The sequence below is a fragment of the Lingula anatina genome, chromosome 4 (assembly GCF_051362555.1).
Source record: "Lingula anatina isolate TDL-2025a chromosome 4, LinAna3.0, whole genome shotgun sequence".
Classification (NCBI taxonomy): Eukaryota; Metazoa; Brachiopoda; class Lingulata; order Lingulida; family Lingulidae; genus Lingula; species Lingula anatina.
The window spans coordinates 2,489,436-2,507,668 of record NC_141770.1 but is presented as its reverse complement, the minus strand read 5'-3'; the positions used below and the strand labels follow the sequence as shown (position 1 = coordinate 2,507,668).

At 37.9% G+C, this 18,233-nt stretch overlaps 1 protein-coding gene and 3 non-coding genes across 4 annotated transcripts; 2 read left to right on the top strand and 2 right to left on the bottom strand.

Moving 5' to 3' along the window:
- Window positions 1-55: 55 nt before the first annotated feature.
- On the top strand, window positions 56-11,543 carry LOC106168003 (adenosylhomocysteinase B-like). Its single transcript, XM_013546918.2, has 9 exons — window positions 56-185; window positions 5,333-5,523; window positions 5,865-5,993; window positions 7,343-7,442; window positions 8,203-8,315; window positions 8,676-8,883; window positions 9,400-9,605; window positions 10,051-10,245; window positions 10,750-11,543. The coding sequence occupies exons 1-9, from the start codon at window positions 155-157 to the stop codon at window positions 10,879-10,881; spliced, it is 1,305 nt and encodes a 434-aa protein (XP_013402372.1). The 5' UTR covers window positions 56-154; the 3' UTR covers window positions 10,882-11,543.
- A 2,177-nt stretch (window positions 11,544-13,720) lies between these two features.
- On the bottom strand, window positions 13,721-13,794 carry Trnan-guu (transfer RNA asparagine (anticodon GUU)). Its single transcript has one exon. It is a non-coding gene; the product is annotated as a tRNA-Asn (tRNA).
- A 3,330-nt stretch (window positions 13,795-17,124) lies between these two features.
- Trnan-guu (transfer RNA asparagine (anticodon GUU)) lies at window positions 17,125-17,198 on the bottom strand. Its single transcript has one exon. It is a non-coding gene; the product is annotated as a tRNA-Asn (tRNA).
- Window positions 17,199-17,696: 498 nt separating this feature from the next.
- On the top strand, window positions 17,697-17,769 carry Trnav-cac (transfer RNA valine (anticodon CAC)). The gene has a single exon. It is a non-coding gene; the product is annotated as a tRNA-Val (tRNA).
- Window positions 17,770-18,233: the final 464 nt, after the last annotated feature.

Genomic DNA, 18,233 nt, shown 5'->3' with positions numbered 1-18,233 from the left:
TGTCTGACTTTTGATTGGATATTTGAAAACAAATTTAAATACGACTTCCATTTATGGAAAATTAGGTCATATTTTCATATATAAAGAGAAATTGACCTCTTTTCTGCCTCTTTCAAATCAGACTCCACGTGTGTTGTGTCTCGAAGACAGAATTATGGCACCAAACAAGCCACCATTTAAAGTTGGTATGTATCTAAGAAGTATGGGTAACGTCCAAAGTATTGGCTGGCACGGTTATTGAAATTAAAGTTGATTTGGGAGGGTGTCACTCGTCGAAATGCATGAATTAGACCTTACATGAACATGTAGGAAACACCGGTAGTTTACGTAATACTATAAATAGTAGTAAACCTTTACTCTAAACGCTATCAGCAGTTATCTGTGTCTAAAATGGTCAACCAACATCCTTGCCTTTCTCTTGGAGGGACATGCCCCGTCATTTAAAGTGTCCATCATTAATTTCGGTGAAAAGAAAGAAAAGTGAACCATGGTCTAGAATTTGTATAAATTTATTATTCTCCATAACCAATAAATTATTTATGCTTATATTATGATGGATGATTCATGTCAGCTTTTTGCACATCAACACACACACACAATACACACTTTTAAAGATTGATCTCAAACCGAGCCACCCCCAGGGTCGATCTGTAGTCAGCAGCCAAACAAAATGTGTACAACCAGAGGTGACAGGTGTGAACTGCCTTGAACCAGTTCTGACCAATCTGACAGTGACCAGAGCAACTGGTTGACCATGGGGCTGGAGTCACTGGACTTGGCTGAGATTTCTGTTTTGATAAGTGATTATGTAAACGTGGCGAAGATTTGTTACAGTGGTTTAAGGGCAATTAGTATGTATGGTCTTGTTGACCTTTTAACCCCTTAGTTGACTTGCCTGGAGAAATGGCATGCAGAACCGAGATCAAGTCTTGATTCAGAATGGATATTTTTCTGTCAATGATGCTGGTTATTTTGAACCTTTCTTGCCTGCGAGCCTGCTATGTTAAATGTTCTTGACAATCATTATTGATCAATTGATGCTGAACGTGTAATTAATGTACTGAGAAGTTGGAAATTTGTGAATTGGCCTTTCTCACTACTGCGAGTCATAGTTGAGGCAATGACAGTTTTCCTCTAGAGGCTTAGACTGGACAAATACAATTGTACACCTCGGGTTCTTTGTCAGCTTAATCTGCTCATGATTTATTGTAGAATTTTTGAATTAGATGTTAGTGCAACCAGCTATATATCAGCTTTAACTGGACAGCCAAGTGCCACTTTGCTTTCAAACTGAGCATTTATATGACATGTCCAAAGGCCTGAGATATTCTCCCCATGTCTTCCGATAAGAGGAGGGCACAGGAGGCAAAGAGGAGCTGGATTGTTCCAGATCTCTGTAAGAAGTAGGACAATCAGAAACCAGTTGCATAATGTTCCCAGATAGCATTGCACCAATGATGAGGCAGGGATTTAGTATCCAAACATCAGAAGAATCTGATCTTAATAGGATAATTCATCTGGTTGAGTTTGAAAAATTAAGCAACATCTTTTAATAGGGTAACATTCTCAGATTTGTTCAAAGAACATAAAGAATGCAACATCACAGTGGGGCCTGTAGCTAGTGATTTTAAGGTGTGGTATGTGTGTGTGTGTGCGCGCGCGTGTGTGTGGGGGGGGGGGTTCTCCGAATAGTGGACCTTTTTGTTACATTGCATAAAATTAGATTATGATTTAGAACTGTCATTTTTTCCAATAAAAAGCTAGTTTAATTGCTAGAATCATCCCATCCCCTTTCCCTTCTCCCTTGCATTAAGGCGCTAACCCCCCCTCCCCCTGCCCTCCCACCTTGGACTAACTTGGAAAATTATCACTGCCAATCAATAGAGATGCTATCATGTGGCTGGCAAGAAAATGGAATAAATATACTACAACATATTATGATTACAAGTAATGTTGAAATGAAAACAATTTTAAAAGAGCAAAATGTTGTTGTCTGGTCCTACCCCCCAACCCTACCAACACCTACCCCACCACTACCTCTGCTGGGGTAGCGCTAACACTCGCCAATTTAGCCAAATGCTAAAAATGACTTAAATTGGCTAAACAAAAAGGGCTTGATTTGACTAATTTTGGATAACAAACTGACAAAAAAGTGGTGGTTTGGCTAAGCGAAAAAAAATTGCTAGCGCTACCCCAGCTCTGTAATGTCTAGACTAGGCAGTGTCTATGCATAGTGCTATCAAGTTGAAGTCTGGAGTTATCTCCACAGCTTCTTACTTTCAATGAATGGCTGGTCTGTGAGTCAAGGTGACATTGTGGGTGAGGATAGGGGTGTCAACGTTAAAGTACATTTACCTGAAGTTTAGTATGCACTTCCGTAGGGGATCACACCTATTGTCGACATTTGATAATTTAAAGGGATAACAACTGTTCGTATGATATCCATATTTCACAATAAATACATTGTAAACAACTCATAGAAATATAATTAATTCAATTTTACCACCAAAATGGTGGTTACCACAATTATTTTGGAATTTGTGCTTGCCATTACATCATGTGACCTCCATAGATGGCTACAGTCAGTAATATTCTCTTAAGGGAATATTACAAAAAACCAAACTTTTTAGAAAAAAAAAAAAAACAACAAAAAACAAAAAAAACAAAACAAAACAGAGACTAACTTTGAATATCAGAATGAATTCATTAACCATTGGTAAGTATGGGAAAATTGTCCTTTACCTTAGGAAAATCCATTTTTTGGCCAAAATGAACAATTCATTATCACTTTAATTTGCCTATATTACAGATGCCAAATGAGATTGCTTGTTATGTTATTTAATAAGTTACAACATGGAAAAGGCTATTTGTAGATGACATGTGAATTCATGAAGCCCTTGAATAGTGCACTGAACAGTTTCTGTACATGTTGAGAAGATTTGGAAGTGTGTCTCTTAGTATCGCTATCAATGTGTCAATATTAATGTGACCATGATGTGAACTTTGCCACTGCCGCCGTAAGTCACTTAGCAGATAAAGTGGATCACCTTGTACGGAAAAACTGATGGAAAATTTTTGCCATAATTTAGGTAGTTTGAAATATTGGGAAGGACCTTGAAAAAGCTTTTAACACGTAGAAAAGGGAAAAGAAAATTGAACTCATTCTGGGTGTTAATAAATAGGTTTTTGAAAGATGGAGTGTTTAATATGAAAACAGCTGATAGGAAATGTATTTTAAAAAGATTTTTAGCACTTAACAGGTGTGAAGCTATCATTTATCTTAATGTCTGCGCTAATACCTATAATGTTAATTATATTATGTAATGTATGCTTACCTAAGTAAGCAACAAAGCATCCAGACAGACTCACCAACATCCTCATATATTTACCAGTCTCTTCTGTATTAAATTTTGTTTAAATACCTGACCACATTGAAATTAATTATTGAATATTCTCATCAGGGGTTTATGGAGAGGGTTTCTGTGCTTATGGGGTGAAAATGCACTTTTGCACAAAAAGACTCCCCTTCCCCTCTTTTAAAATCACTTGACTTTGACAGCTGGGTCAGGCCCTTAATTCCTAGTGATATAGGTATTGAGTTTTGTTCAAACGATCAAGACGTAAGGAAATGTGTGTGGCTTTCGCAAAAGTTCATGTTTGTTAAAGGGGTGCTGGTTCTACGTGAAGTCTTAGGCTGTATTCCCAGAGCTTTTAAATCGATCTATCCCTGCGGGGAGTCTCACTAGATTACTGTCAGATAATCCGGCTTAAATGTCCGTCCCGCCTACTACAAGCTGTAAGGGGGTAATTAACTTTCGTGTCCGCCCGGCTGACAGCTATTTAGCGTGAACCCCTAGGGAATTAGGTCGATCTAAAGTAGATCGATCTAATCTCTGGAAATGGGGTCTTAATTTATTTCCAGGAAGCACAAAAAGTAATTTATTTTTAGGAAACGCAAAAAGTAGAAAGTGTTCCCTGTGTAATTGTATACTGGTAGTTGTTTTTGATGCAGAGATGGAGATAAAAGATAAACACAAATTACCTTGTTACATCACGTACTAACCAGTCTTTTTGATCTTTTGTATTTGAACCTGCACACATTCATCTTCAAACTGTTTTTATTTTGACTGTGATACGAGTTCTCATCTGCTCTGATCATCCTTTAATAGCATTGGGACATTTAAGAGAAAGTATTACCAAATTCATTAATTAAAATGTAATAAATTGTCTCAATTATAATAACTTAAAAAATTATTCATTCAAATGAAATGTTTCTCAGTTTAAAAATGCATCTATGTGTAATAATTGTGCATTTTAAGCTCAGGATTAACTTGAAAGGCATAATGGCTTAGGTCTCATTGGTCACCTGACCTCTTATGAGTTTTTGGCTTTTGTAGTTACTGAGAAAACTTATAGGTACCAAAATCATGGGGGAAGGACAAATTGATATTAATTAATCCATTATTTTCTAATCAAACATATCTGAATCTAATGCACTTTACTAAATGTTAGAAATATGTTATATTGCATTTAACCTATATTGTTTAAAATGACCATTATTATGAAAAATATATGAAAAATAAAAAAGTCCTTCCCAAACACTATTTTGTAAGTTTCCAGATAAAAATGTTAATAAAATCATAATTAATCATCAAAACCTAAAATTTATTTTCGATTCTGGTGTCCAGTGGTGTCTGGTTTCAGAAATTATAAATTTTGGAAGTAGAAGTCTTTTTTGAAAATTTAGGGTCTGTGGACTAAATACCACGGAATTGCCCAAACATAAATCACCTTGTTACATCAATTTATATTTACAATGTACCATTGTAAGATGACTTTTTTTGTATGGTCTTTATGTCATATAAATTGTAGAAGTTGAAAAGATCATTGCTCTTCTCTATATAATTTCTTGTAAAATACTCCTTTTCATTGTCTGAAAAAAATACAAAAGTGATGAAGGTATGAAATACTGAAATATTGGAGTGCATATAACACTATAGTCTAGTTGTTGCTTGAAGAAACTATAAGCAGGGTAATGACTTGATCTTTTCAAGGGGCAAAAATTACGAAACTTTCAAATACACCATTTTAAAATCACAAAAATTATATTTTGTGTACAAAACTAGAAGGTAGTCTCCTTTTCAATTTTGTTGCAGTATTATTTTAAGAAATTACTTAAAAAATACAGTATCTGTAAAATTCACACTTTTCCGCCATTGAAAAGATCAAGTCATTACCATATGATTAATAATCCCAAAGTGAGGTTGTGTGAAAACTTTACAACTAATGACATTGAAAAACTAAAATGTGGTTTCGTCTGATATTATCCTAGCTGACATCAACCTCCATGAGTGGGGACGCAAGTGTATCGAAATTGCCGAGAATGAGATGCCAGGACTGATGGACATGCGTCGTAGATACGGCCCCTCCAAACCCCTCAAGGGAGCACGTATCGCGGGCTGCCTCCATATGACAGTGCAGACGGCAGTGCTTATCGAGACCCTGACAGAGTTAGGAGCAGAGGTGAGGGTTGTACTGTGGTCGCATTCACAACCTGATCAATATAGACATTTGCTTTTAACCAGGATATCATGTGCCAAACTTGAGAGAGTGTGTGTGTTATATACCTTGGTCCTAACATGTCTAATAAGTGAAGATGAAATTCTTTAGGATTTGTTTTAAGATGTGGATATTTGGGCAATTTTATTTCTGTCCCCTATGGCCCCCTCATATACAGCTATTTGGCACCTGCAATTTAAGTATTTGTTTTAAAGGTCCACTCTCATCTCCAAGTACATATTAAAAAATTTTAATATTTTGTGTACCTTTACATTAACTGTATATTACATGATGTTGGTTACCAGGTCCAATGGTCCAGCTGTAACATATTCTCCACACAAGACCACGCGGCCGCCGCCATTGCTAAGACTGGGGTGCCTGTCTACGCATGGAAGGGAGAGACAGACGAGGAATACATCTGGTGTATTGAACAGGTAAGACATGCACGCCTGCACGCACGCGCACACACACACACATTTCTGCTGTTACCTGAGGAAAAGAAGTCAACTGTTAAACTGACAACTTAATTTCCTTATCTTCAATTAAAGGGATAATAACTCTTCATATGAGATCTATATTTCACAATAAAAATATTGTGAATAACTCATAGAAATATAATATATCCTGTTTTACCACAAAAATGGCAGTTATAGCTATTATTCTGATATCTGAGCTTGTCTTTAGACCACGTGACCTCCATTGATGGCTATACTCTGTTAAAATCTCTTAAGAGATTTTAACAAAAAACCAAACTTTTTAGAAAAAAACCAGGGACTAACTTTGAATGTAAAAATGGATGCATTAACCATTGGTAAGTATGGGAAAATTGTTGTTTACTCCAGGAAAATTCATTTTTTGGCCCAAACGAAGAGTTATTATCCCTTTAAGATGATGTCAAGTCTGTTGAACCAGGAAAATGTAGGTTCAGTATTATTCTTAGACATGTGGAATGATACTATTAATGGAGACTATACCTTTTCTTTTCGTCTTGTTGGTTGATCTCATTATGAACAATCAATTAATTATAAAAGCAGTCCATACATACCACCCTGAGCTTCAGAGATAACTTGACACTAACCTCTTCACTATAGCCTATCTTCATCGTGTCAAGTTACCTCTGACCACATTCGATTGCCTCCGCCGCCCGCCAATCAAATTTAAAGCCCGCACTCAATGACTCATTGAACGATCTAGCCAATGAACGCGAACGAGTCAAAGCGCGCTTTGTTCAAATCCGGACCAATCAAAGATAAGGCTGAATATCAGGGACTTGCCGTAACCTGTGGGCAGCACGCAAAATACATCATCCCTCAGTAGATAATTATGCAGGGCATCAAACTGCTCTGGTTTCAATTCCGATATACTCCATGCTTTCTTTGTGTACGGTTATGCACTCGGAACTACTCGGATGTCTCCGCACTCGACAATAACTATGTTGTTAGTATGGAGCTTGCGGAATCAGCCGAGGATTGCCGATTGACGGTCAACCAATCAGCGTTTTCACCAAACTTTGGTGAAAAATTTTGAAACATGGATTCGATTGGCTTATATAAACTAGGTCAAACTATTTTCGTCAGAGGTAACTTGACACGATGAAGATAGGCTATAGTGAAGAGGTTAGTGTCAAGTTATCTCTGAAGCTCAGGGTGATACATACATGCACATGCACCCTGACTTGTCGTAAACACGAAACATGAATTCCACTCTGACAGAAAATGTAAAATTACTGTATGATGTATTGTGCGTATTAGTATAACGGACTGATTTTCATGGTTATTTCCAGACGCTGGTGTTTGCTGATGGGAAGCCACTCAATATGATCCTTGATGACGGCGGGGATCTCACCAACCTGGTCCATCAGAAGTTCCCACAGTATCTGACAGGTCAGTTAATACCTACTTTTACATCACTTTTTTCTCCGAATGGTTTAAATTTGACTAACACAAGTGAGATCAACCATTTTTGGTTTAGCCAACTTAAAGTGATAATAACTCTTCATTTCGGGCAAAAAATGAATTTTCGTGGAGTAAACAACAATTTTCCCATTCTTACCAATGGTTAATGAATCCATTTTTACATTCAAAGTAAGTCCCTGGTTTTTTTCTAAAAAGTTTGGTTTTTTGTTAAAATCTCTTAAGAGACTTTAGCAGAGTATAGCCATCAATGGAGGTCACGTGGTCTAAAGACAAGCTCAGATATCAGAATAATAGCTTTAACTGCCGTTTTTGTGGTAAAACAGAATATATTATATTTCTATGAGTTATTCACAATGTTTTTATTGTGAAATATAGCTCTCATACGAAGAGTTATTATCCCTTTAAGTCAATTTTAGCATTTGGCTAAATTGGTGAGTGTTAGCGCTACCCAAGCCATGTCAGGTAATACCATCATATTCATTATTAAACAGAATATATATCAAGCAGTATGTAAGACCCCCCAACCTATTTCTGTCTAAGCTGCATGTGCTATTAGCTGCACCTTGTAAATGCATTTAGCAATATATTATAATTACTATATAAAATTAATACAGCTGATTCTTTTCTAATACAGGGACAGTATTTATAACACCAAAACCCTCCATGTGTGTAGTTTATCTAATATTTTGACAATCTCAGTGAAGTTTCTCTTTCTCAATATCTGCAGAAATCAAGGGGCTGTCAGAAGAAACGACCACAGGGGTCCACAACCTGTACAAGATGAAGGCAGGTGGACAACTCAAGGTGCCCGCCATGAACGTCAATGACTCTGTCACCAAGGTAACGGTCTTGCCTTAATGCCAGCTTGTGACACATATTTGAAAATAATTTACTTTCTAGTATTTAAGCTGAAGAAGGCACAGAATGGGCTGAGTAGTGCACCATTTCAGCGCACTTTGTGTCTTTTGTTCTCTCCATTACAGGCTTCTTGTAGCATAATGAATTTAGTCAGGTGATAAACATGTCCTAATGTTGTTTAGGAAATTGTGAAATCTTTTATTGTTTTTCACAAGTTTATCACTGGCTAGAACTTTTTGTATAGTCTAAAATGTTCAAGATTTAATCCTGGAACAGTGATTGTTTCATTTGTCTTAGCAGTGCACAGTTCCTGTAGTATTTTTCTCGTCTTTTATTTCCTAGAGCAAGTTTGACAACCTGTACGGATGTCGTGAGTCTCTGGTGGACGGAATTAAGCGCGCCACGGACGTGATGTTGGCAGGAAAGGTGGCGCTAGTGGCAGGGTACGGAGATGTCGGCAAGGGGTGTGCTCAGGCCCTCAGAGCCTTCGGTGCACGCGTCCTCATTGCCGAGATTGACCCTATCTGTGCTCTGCAGGCGGCCATGGAGGGTGAGAATGTCTTCTTGTTCAAAGTTGTTTTGATTCTGAGTTTCATTCTGAGTTCTGAGTGCTCACAAGAAAATACTTTACTTGCCTATCTTTGTTTATTTTGTTAAGTAACATACATTATTTAATTCTACTGTGAAAAATGTGATTTACTCTGCGTTTCATCCAAATTAAAGATTGGATGAAAGTTTGGATCTGGCAAATTGATGCAGTGTGATAAAATATATTTCACTTTGATTTTAAAAGATTCAACAATGGCCCAATCAGAATATATATATATATTTAAAATCTACATTCAGTTTGCTAATGGAAACTTTTTCAGAATTAACTGATGTAATATAAACTGTGATGTAATTATTTATGTTCTCAGAATTGTGAAGTCATCAAATACATCTTCTTAGGGCATTTTTTTCTATCAGTCACCAGCATTGTTGTCTATGAAAGGATTTGGACAAATCATTTTAATTGGAATAAAATATGTAAAAATGAATGACCGTCTTCATTTCTTTTAACTTCCAGGATACGAGGTGACCACAGTGGACGAAGCTGTGAAAGAGGCCAGGATATTCGTGACTGCCACAGGTTGCCATGGCATTTTGGAACCGAAGCATTTTGAGCTCATGTTGGAGGATTCCATTGTCTGCAACATTGGTCACTTTGACTGCGAGATTGATGTCAAATTTCTCAACGAGAATTGCAAGTCCAAAGAAAATGTGGCTCCACAGGTAGGTAATGGGCGTCAGTGTATGTGGACAGGTTCAAAGTTGGACCAATCCAGGTCAACGAGGATAAGATTTTTCCGACTATGACAGATTTCTGACTTCTTGGGAGCCAAAAATATCATTGACCAAGAGCGGACCCCTGGACCCCACACCATATTTTCTGTCTTTTTCACCGATTTAAAATGACTGTCTCATCCCTCAGTCTGTGATGTAGGTACTGATACAGACTGCTCTCTGTTAGCTCAGAGAGATGATAAGATAAGAAAGATCAAGATCAGTCAAAGTTTTTTTCCAAGAATAAGGACCTTTGTGCTCCTTTTACTCATAGGGCTGAAAAGCATTCTTAAGAGGCACTTAAATGTCATACAATGAGTTTGATTTATGAATTCCCCCTTTAATTACTGCTAAGTTAAGCAGTCATCTACAGTACATGTACTTTCATCTACAGGTGGACAGATACACACTGAAGAATGGTCGCCATATCATTCTGTTAGCCGAGGGTCGTCTCGTGAACCTCGGCTGCGCTCACGGTCACCCAAGTTTTGTTATGAGCAACTCATTCACCAACCAAGTTCTGGCTCAGATCGAGCTCTGGACCAAACCAGGCCAGTACTCCGTGGACGTACACATGCTACCAAAGAAGGTAAAGACCCCATTCCAATACCTTGACCAATCTAGCGGGATTGACCCATCTCCGGTCTAGCAGGAATGACCCATCTCCGAGGGGCTTCTCGCAAAATTACATTCATCTTAAGTGGGTCTGATGTCTGGCATGCCTACTAAAGCTGCTAGGGGGTAATTAATATCGTTTAGCAGCTTCAGTACATGTGCCAGACATCTAAGCCGCTTAAGCTGAAAGCAGTTTAGTGAGAAACCTCTTGGAGACTCATCTTTCATACTCTAAACTAGATAAACATTTTGTTTTTCAACACAATGATAAAAATAATTATTCCGAAATTTTAATTCTTGTAAGATTTAATAAAATAATCGTGCATTGAAATCCTTTAAATCATCTTTGAGGTGTGTTTGCTAGTGAAATGGCATGATGTGGCCCTTTAATCACTGGGCAATTCAGAAAATATAAAATGCATTTAGCAAGGAATTGCGTTATTCACTTATGCTTCCTTCTTCTTTCAAACTTATTTAGCTGGATGAAGAAGTTGCAGCAGCCCACTTGAGCCACTTGGGTGTGAAACTGACCAAACTGTCCGAGGGCCAGTCTAAGTATCTGGGTGTCCCACAAGGTGGACCCTTCAAGCCAGAGCACTATAGGTACTAGTTGGTGGATGACGTATCCATGGCAACCAGCGTTAAGGAGGTCGTCGGTGGCTGCTGTTCACTGTGTTTGGGCAGCTTCCACTTCAGACAATTTAAGCATTTAAATAATGATTGAAATTAGTTTGGCACTTGAACATTCATGTGAGGAATTATGTGAACTGGCGTTGTCTTGCCACGTGAAGGCGGAACTCTCACCTTAGAAATTTTCTCAACAGAATTGTAATATTTTTTTCTCAAATTCTTATACGTATATTTAATCAGATGTGAAGGTCCAGATGTGATATTGTCAGCATTCTTGGTATCTGCTTGGTCGCATTGACTGAAAACAATTTACATTCTGTGTCGTAATTTCTTACTTGTTAATCTCGATGTTTTTCACTCCTTGGGTGTATGTACCTGGTTATGGCATTTCATTTATTGTTCTCTGTGAGAATTGCGCGTCACCGGTGAGATCAATAAATACGTATTACTGCTCCGTCTTGCATTTTCCAGTTTTGTAAATGTTGTTCACAATTCTGTGTAAAAATGAAAAAAAACACGTCGTTGTATCTGGGGTAAAATGTAAGATCTAGGAAGCAAAATGTTGTCCTCAACGGTAGCATTTTATGTAATAGGCGTTATTCAGACCTGGAAAATAAAGATTTAAAGTTTACTAGTATACTATTACCCGTGTTGCGTGATAGTTCTTAACTCAGAATTAACAAGGAAGATTTGACTAGGGAGGGGAACGATTGCTTCACAGCTGCGTTGATTTGGAACTTTTTGCACAGGTGTGACAGGAATGGCAGTCCGCTAGGAACCGCAGTCCGTTCCCCATTACTTTGTACAGGTGACATTCGTCCCATATGCTAACCCCAATACCCCAACTAACCCTAACCTGTACTAATCGTATGGGACCCCGGACTTCCGTTTTAGAACTGCCGTTTCTGTCACACGACTCACGGCCACTTGAACGAATTTCCCCACTCGTCCTCTTCAAAGTTGAGGCTTGTCAATATTTCATTGGCAAAGTTGAATTCATGCATCAGTGTTTACGAATATTAAATATTTATGAACATAAAGTAGTGCAATGCTTTCTTTTGTTTGATGTTTGTGACGGTGGACCAATTTCTTTCTCAATGCAAGCAAAACGGGTGATTTACATTTCCTCTGATACAGCCTGTGGGGGGTATTGAATAATTCACCAGCATTTTCGGTAATTTCATGTAACGCCTTTGTTTGTAGTCCGAAATTCCTTATAATGCTTTGTTTAAAATCTAAAGAGATAAAGTAGGCATATTAATCTGATTAAGTAGTTCAAGAATCTTTTGTCTTGGTTTAATATTAAAGAGGGAGGGTCCCCACAAATTGACAGAATGTACCTGAGCAAGTGACGAGTAAACATTAAATGATTTAAACTGTTTATTGCTGTCAGCGTTGGATTTCATCATAGCGATTTACACGTAAATATTTCGACCATGAATCTGGAAAGTGGTATTAATGCGTGGTCCAACATACACGTATACAACGGTGTCCGTATTTCGTACCCGCTTGTAATTGATATCCATTGCTAAATTTGCGCGGTTCTGGACGTGGAGTCCTCCATGAAATCCCCTTTGCATCACGTGCCCCCTCCCAGTGTTTTTAAACCAGAATGATGTATGCCTTAAAGCACTATACGGGGAGGCCATCAGGGAATTAGCCGGCGTTGCTTTTAAGTGAGTCGGCCATATTTAGTTCGCTGATCTTGTTCTGAATGCGATCTTATACATTCTAAGGATCAGATTTGACTTGTATGGAGAGGTGTCCTTTGCTTCATGTAGCCTCTCCCAGTGTTTGTAATCCAGTATGGCTCCACTGACTGAAATACTTCTCATTGCCGTACATTTCATCAATGTGGCGTGAAGATAAAAGTATATCTATGTGTCTCCAACTTCCTTTGTTTTTCAGTATACTTTACTGTCTGCTCTCTCTCCTTTTAATACCAAAACAGGAACTGGTGACAAGTTTAGTCTGTCAAGCACAACATGTATAGTAACACACACACACACACACACACACACATATATATATATATATATATATATATATATATATATATATATATATATATATATATATATATATATCCTATATATGTGTGTGTGTGTGTGTGTGTGTGTGCACGTTTTCCTGGCATTAAATAATGTATAAGATGTAGGAATCATGGAGGAAGCCAAGCTGCTATGAATTATCCATATCATATAGTATCACCTTGGTATCCAGAGTAATAATAATATATATGATATATGGAAATTAAGAATAACGGGCGGAAAGGAGACGCTTGTTTTTCTTCTCGCCAACTTCGTGACACGCAAGGGAATACCCGGGGTGTCGAATACACCTAACTTATCTTAACAAAAAAAAAGCATGACTATGAACAGTAGCTATCGTTGCTGTCCCAGTTATGTCAGGATTTTTGCATTGATTGACCAAATCAAAAAAGTGTTAGAGGTCACCTCTCTATAATTTGCCGGGCTGGGGGATCGTCTGAACAGAAAACAACGCCTCCTCGACAAAAAAGGTTAGAGGATCTCTTTTCACTAACTTTGCTTTTATTTCAGTGATATCGGGATATTTGTGTTGATTGTCCAAGTCAAAAAGGTTAATAATTATAATAATTGTCTAGTGTAGTAAAAAGTGCATCTGTGATCCTGGTAGAGGAGTTAGGGAGTAAAGATGCGAAGTTATAGCGTCGTATTTTGCCGTTCATGATTAGACAGCAGGACTAAAACAAGAAGTGTCGCAGTGCTGGATTTTAATGTGTCACAGCACTGGATTTAAATTCATCCGTCTATCCTACAAAATAACTAAAACTTGACCGTCCCTGGGTGGGCTTGAACCACCAACCTTTCGGTTAACAGCCGAACGCGCTAACCGATTGCGCCACAGAGACCTGGATACCTCACCTGAAGGCATTATTTTTCACCTGGCGGCCCTCATGACGGCAGGTATATTGAGATTTTATCTCACCGTCGCTTAGGCCTTTATGTATAAGGCCTCTGTGCTGATGATAACGCATGATAAACTGTCCTGTGCAGGAATTTCTACGGGCCTGTTTAATGAATTACACTTTTATTTTTAGATTCTTTGGAGAATTTTTTCAAACATAAATATTTGGTTCGAACCCCAGTTGAACCACTATAAACACATTTTTCACAAAAAACCACAAAATTCATATAAGATAAGATAATATAAGAGTTTATTTAGCCAATTATAAAAATCAGAAATCATTTTCCATTGGAGCAATATACATAGTAAAATAATAAAATAATACAATAAATAAATAAATTAAGAATTTAGTTTTGAAATCAAATTAAAATGCGTCACTGCACTTGGATAAAAACTGTTTAAAAAGCGTTTACTGCCTTTAAAAGTTAAAAGTCTACTGTTGCTTGGTAAAAAAAGTAAAGAGAGAAGATGCAGGATGGAAAGAGTCTTTCATGGTGTTGACAATTCTTTTCTCCATCCTGTGCTTAAAAACATCACCCAGCTTGGGGAGATCCTGCCCGATAATCCTACTTGCAGTTTTTACAACGTTTGCTAATTTCTTCCTTTCCTCCCCAGCTGTTCCGCTATACCATATTATAATTCCGTACGCTAGAATGCTTTCAATAAAGGGAACCGGAGAAGATCAGCATTGGTCAGAATTGTGCCGGAAGTGACGTGCAGTGGTATTAGAAACGAAGCTGAGTGGTCATTTTAACATAGAGGTGAACGGCAGTGAAGACGGGTTGTCGGAGGAAAAAGAAGTTTTCTAAACAACATGGTAAGATAACACTTTTTCTTTACGCATTTTGGGCAGAGAAAACTTGTAAAAATAATAAATGCATGATATGAAAACGTGACACGGAACTTGAAGGTGCAAAATCGTGCTTAATTGGCGGTCAACTTGTTTAGAAATAAATGCTGCGTCGATCGCCAGCGCGACAAAAAGCGTAAAGGGGAAATAATTCCCGGGAGTCTATAAATCGTTGTCATGTGGACATTTGGCATTAATATAATCCGATATGTCCATATCTAAGTATTTTTTGGTGTTTTATGGTATGGGCTGCAATTACAACGATGTTTTTGAGGTCTTGAAGGACCTTGTGAAAACCAGGAAGTAGTTCGTAACTAACAAGTGGAATGTACCGATCTCCGACTGCTGTGCACAGCTGTATCTTTTTTTCAATATATCGACGCAGCATTTATTTGTGTTAAAAGCTGAACTGTAGTCAATAAATAAAATCCTTGCATAAGAGTTTTTGTTATGTAAGTGTTGTAGTACAGTGTGTAGGCACAAATTAACTGCATCTTCAACATTTCTGTTAGATCGATAAGCGAATTGCAGTGGGTCCAAGGTTTTCGGCACAATTTCTTTAATAAAATTTAAAACTAATTTTTCTAAAATTTTCATGGGCACCGGAGTCATAGCCACGGGTCTAAGATCGTTTAAGCTGGTAACTCGGTTGCATTTTGGTACCGGGATGATAGACGCCGTCTTCCAGAGCAATGGTACTTTGCGGATTTGTAGAGACCAGTTGTAGATGACAGTAAAGACGTACGCAAGTTGGTCAGCACGAGGTGAAATTCCATCTGGCCCAGACGCGTTACGAACATTGAGGCGCATAAATTGCCGTTTTACTTGCCAGGGGTGAATGGTGAGCGGAACTGCTTCAGTATTGTCAGCTAATAGGTCAGCGGAGGTAAAACCGTTGTAGAAGAACTATTGTCTTTATGAAAACGTGCATAAAAGTCATTCAGTTTGTCCGGTAGTGACGCGTCTCCTTTGTCAGCAGAGTGTTTTGAGCCCTTGTAGTTAGTAATTAAGGAGATATTTGACCACAGTTCCCTAGAGTTCTTAATGTTAAAGCTTTCCTCTATTTTGCTTTTCATGCATTTCTTAGCTTCTTTTATCGCCTTCTTCAGTTGGAGTTTAGCTCTGCGATAGGTCTCTGGGTCGTTCTGTTTTTCGCAGAATGCCTGGTCTTTCTCCTTTATTAGTTGGCGTACGTTTTTATTCATCCATCTCTTGTCATTAGGATACCGGGTCACTGTCTTAGTTGGTATACAAATCTCCTCGCAGAAACGTATGTACTCCGTCAAAGTCAAGGTGTAATCCTCTATGTCGTTGTCACATTTCAACACAGACCAATCCGTACACTCAAAACAGCCCTGCAATCTATCTATAGCTGATTGTGAGTAGATGCTAACGTTATGAGATTCGGGTGACAGTGTTAAGTTAATAGGGCCAATGATTAATGTGTGCAGCATTAACGTATTATAACGTATTATATCTTCTCTGTCACAATCCACATTCCACGTGTTTGTAATCAAGTATGGGTCCACTGACTGAATTCATTCTCATTGTCGTACATTTCACCAATGTGGCGTGAAGATAAAAGTATATATCCATGTGTGTCCAACTACCTTTGTTTTTCAGTATACTTTACTGTCTACTCTCTTTTCTTTTAATACCAAAACAGGAACTGGTGACAAGTTTAGTCTGTCAAGCACAACATGTATAGTAATATATACATAGGTGAACGTTTTCATGCCATTAAATAATGTATAAGATGTAGGAATCATGGAGGAAGCCAAGCTGCTGTGAATTATCCATATCATATAGTATCACCTTGGTATCCAGAGTAATAATAATATATATGATATATGGAAATTAAGAATAACGGGCGGAAAGGAGACGCTTGTTTTTCTTCTCGCCAACTTCGTGATACGCAAGGGAATACCCAGGGTGTCGAATACACCTAACTTATCTTAACAAAAAAAGCATGACTATGTACAGTAGCTATCGTTGCTGTCTCATTTATGTCAGAATTTTTGCATTGATTGACCAAATCAAAAAAGTGTTAGAGGTCACCTCTCTATAATTTTCCGGGCTGGGGGATCGTCTGAACAGAAAACGACGCCTCCTCGACAAAAAAGGTTAGAGGATCTCTCTTCACTAACTTTGTTATTATTTCAGTGATGTCGGGATATCTGCATTGATTGTCCAAGTCAAAAAGTTTAATAATTATAATAATAGTCTAGTCTATAAAAATGCATCTGTGACCCTGATAGAGGAGTTTGGGAGTAAAGATGCGAAGTTATTACGTCGTATTTTGCCATTTTGCCGTTTGTGATTAGACAGCAGGGCTAAAACGAGTTTTACAGTCCTGGATTTTAATGTGTCACAGCACTGGATTTAAATCCATCCGTCTATCCTACAAAATAACTAAAAGATGACCGTCCCTGGGTGGGCTTGAACCACCAACCTTTCGGTTAACAGCCGAACGCGCTAACCGATTGCGCCACAGAGACCTGGATACCTCACCTGAAGGTATTATTTCTCACCTGGCGGCCCTCATGACGGCAGGTAGATTGAGATTTTATCTCACCGTCGCTTAGGCCTTTATGTATAAGGCCTCTGTTCTGATGATAACGCATGATAAACTGTCCTGTGCAGGATTTTCTACCGGCCTGTTTAATGAATTACACTTTTATTGTTAGATTCTTTGGAGAATTTTTTCAAACATAAATATTTGGTGAATTTTTTTGGTGAATTTAAATATTTGCTCTACAGCACACAAGTAATGTCTTGGTTATTTTAATTAAGAAATGGGTAATTGTAAGACAAATATTTATAATTTATATATGGGCACTGGGAAAGTGCAAACTGGTATACCCCATTTTGGGCAAAGTTAGGACTAAAATTCTGATGGGAATACTGAAATGCCATTTAAAGAAATCACAAGAAAAGGTTTATAAGATAAGTCACTTACAAAAGTAAATGAAAGATTTCTACTCACGTATCATGTCGGTTCAATAGTGTAGTGGCTATCACGCTCGCCTCACACGCGAGAGATCCTGGGTTCGAACCCCAGTTGAACCACTTCTAACAAGTATTTTTCACAAAAACCATAAAACTCATATTGTCAATGCTAATGAAATAGGGCCAACGATCTATGTGGGCGGCTCTCAAGCAGCATTATATGTTTTAAATCATTTGATTGCAGTTTTTACACCTGATGTATTGTATCTTCTCTGTCACAATCAGCCTTCGACGTGACTATTATATACGTTAATATAATTGATATATGACTTCATATGAATTACGTGAAATCGTCTGCAGACGCTGGCATTCACTTCCTCGTCGTCTGACAGAAATGAAGCATTATTAACGACAATTATACAATTGAAATAGCCATTATACTCAGTGTGATCTCAGTATGATCAAGTATAGACACAGGCATGCAAATTTGAAAAAGGGTACGAGTTTGAAAAATAACTAGAGTCACCTGAGGTGAAACCCATTTCAGGTAGAGATGCTATGGAATTATAATAAACGTGCATTAT

What these genes read in the sequence shown, in the direction of transcription:
- LOC106168003 (XM_013546918.2), top strand. Translation starts at nt 155, where the DNA reads ATGGCACCAAACAAGCCACCATTTAAAGTTG. An exon ending in CAAGCCACCATTTAAAGTTG is followed by an intron (nt 186 to 5,332) that starts GTATGTATCTAA and finishes ATATTATCCTAG; the next exon opens with CTGACATCAACCTCCATGAG. An exon ending in TCTGCAGGCGGCCATGGAGG is followed by an intron (nt 8,884 to 9,399) that starts GTGAGAATGTCT and finishes TTTAACTTCCAG; the next exon opens with GATACGAGGTGACCACAGTG.